General features: G+C 40.4%; 1 protein-coding gene across 1 annotated transcript; it reads right to left on the bottom strand.

Moving 5' to 3' along the window:
* Positions 1-23: 23 nt before the first annotated feature.
* LOC138042069 (uncharacterized) lies at positions 24-1539 on the bottom strand. Its single transcript, XM_068887811.1, has one exon. It carries the CDS (start codon positions 1404-1406, stop codon positions 912-914), a length of 495 nt encoding a protein of 164 aa, XP_068743912.1. The 5' UTR covers positions 1407-1539; the 3' UTR covers positions 24-911.
* Positions 1540-2500: the final 961 nt, after the last annotated feature.

The raw sequence follows: 2500 nt of genomic DNA, 5'->3' as shown, positions 1-2500 counted from the left end.
TCATACCTCGAAAACAAACTCAGTGACCCCTATTTTTTGACCCCCATTTTTTTATTTCTGAAATGTAATCAGCATGCCAGAATGAAACTTTCTACAAAGTTTAAAAAATTCTGTGGAGCAGATTCAGAGCCACTTTAACTAATTGAAAATTTAAAAATGTTACGAAAAATGAAAGAAGAAGGTTAAGAACGATTTCTGTTTTAAAATATTTTGTACTTAATTAGTTGATTGTGTTATGAAATGTTATGTTATGAAAAGCTAAAGCTAGACTTGGTATGTAAAAGTACTGTTGTGAGAATGCAAACTTTATATGTGGATTTTCTTTGCGTAGGCACCCAGGTCTCTTGCATTGTGAACGATTTCAGTACATGTATCATTGTGTAGCATTGTTAGTAGGGTCCGATCGCCTCTTTTTCGGGGAAAGACAAGTATTCTTCAAAAAGTTCGTGCCGCTTAGTTATATAGCTGCCGCGTAACCGCGTGCAATGCAGCAATTCTGGCATGCAAAATGAACGTTTAAAAAAGTACTCGTGCAATTGCACCTGATAGACTGTGCAGACTGAAAGATTCTTACTACTGGGATTTTTGTCGGAACCCTTTGAAAAACCTTTCCTACCCCTTCGTTTTTTGTCTGTACGTTTGAAAAAAGATTCCTGTTGACCAGTCGAATTCCGATTGCCATCATCCATTGGGGGTTTCGGATTATAAATGGAATGTCCCATTGAACAAGGTAATATTTTTCGAAAGGACAAAGCTTGAGGGGAGGGAAGTTATTGAAGTTTTCATGATACCTAGGAGTGTCAACAATTCATTCCAAACCAACTCGAAGGATATACTCAAGTTTCTACAAGTCAACTACATACCAAACATTGAACAAGTGTGCAATACGAGAATCGTACATGTACAGTCCTTCACCAAAACTTCTTGTGATTGCTGGCCAAATATGTGACAAATCCCACGAAGACAGGCAAAGAGATGAAGCTTCTAACCATGTGATAGTTGTTCCATTTATTGATGGTATCCCGTATCACGGTCTCGCTCTTCTTCGAGGTGATTTCTTTATCATAGATGGGGTCGATCGAATTTGGCTTCAGAATAAACAAGGTGTAGGGAAAGATAGTCGCCAATATACCGCCGCCAAGGAGAAATGGTAGCCCTTTCTCTGGGTTACAGTAATAAGCGCCAGCGCCCGAAATGATCGAAACCAACGCCAAGCGACTTTGAAAGACTTTTGCTCTATCGAAGCTTTCCATCCATTCTTGGTGGCACGCTTTTGTGTCGGTGAGAGTCATCCGAGCTGGATGTTCCACAACGTTGATATAAAACGCCGCGCCAGAAAATGCACCGACTGTTACGGTGGAAAGCACCTCCAGGCAAGAGAACAAGTCTTCGGTGTCGAATCCCATGTCACATACAAAAAAACTTAGCAGAGAGAGCAGAATGCGAGTGCTTTGAAATGGCTAGCAGGCTCCTAGCAGGCAAGAAAAGGAGTCTCAGTTGCTTAGTCAAGCAGCGCGCATATTTTTAAATTTACGTGATTTACATCACATGTGCTTTTTCAACGAGGGCGCGGAGTAAATAGTCACGCAAACATCGGCTTGATATACGTGACGTGCGTTAACTGTCTTTCACACCCAGGGGAACGCGGTTGGGAATATTTATTACAAATTGATGATCCTTTTACGACATACCTTTTTGTTTGTAGAAAAAAACGAGAACCGATCAATGATTACAATAAAGTCATTAAAAATTTATAGCTTATACACCATTTTTAAAACGACATCGATGCATGAGGCCTGAACATGAATATATCAATATTCATGCATGGCTACGAGGCTTTAGTATCACCCAACTAGTAGACTAATGCAAATCCTGCATTTTGATTGGCTACGCTACTTGAGGACTACAGTCGAAGCTCTCGTAAGCGACCACCCAGGAAATTCGAAAAAGTGGTCGCAACTAGAGCTTGCGAGAATGGGCTCTCGTAAGCGACCAAAATTATAAAACAATAAAGGAGGGTCACTTACGAGAGCTTTCAGCAAATGTCTCTGGGATTTGTAAATTCTTATTGATGGTACTGAGATAACGGTCGGGAACTTCTTCAGTCTCATTCACATCTGCCAAAAGATCCTTACAAGATATTCCCAGCCAAGACATTCCAAAAGATTTAAAGCCCTCCTTGAAGAGCGAGGCTACCCTAAGTACCTTGTCGAGAGAACACTATCTGAGGTCAATTCCTCTGGAAAACAGTCGGTTCTTAAACAAAAGGCCAAAATCACCGAGAAAATTTTACCATTTGTCACAACATACAACCCAGCAGTGTCAAATCTTCAAGCAATACTGGCGTTCACCTGGAGTTTTATCATAGTTGAAAACCAGCCATTGCTGTCAAACATATTCAAGAAACCTCCTTCCATATCATTCATACAAGAGGGGTAAATCACTCAAGCACAAGCTCGTTAAAACAAAACTGTGAACTGAAGGTTTTGTAATTATCTGT

The sequence above is a fragment of the Montipora capricornis genome, chromosome 3 (genome assembly GCF_036669925.1).
Source record: "Montipora capricornis isolate CH-2021 chromosome 3, ASM3666992v2, whole genome shotgun sequence".
Lineage (NCBI taxonomy): Eukaryota > Metazoa > Cnidaria > Anthozoa > Scleractinia > Acroporidae > Montipora > Montipora capricornis.
Note: the sequence above shows the minus strand (reverse complement) of the source record. Positions and strands in the feature narration are given on the sequence as shown.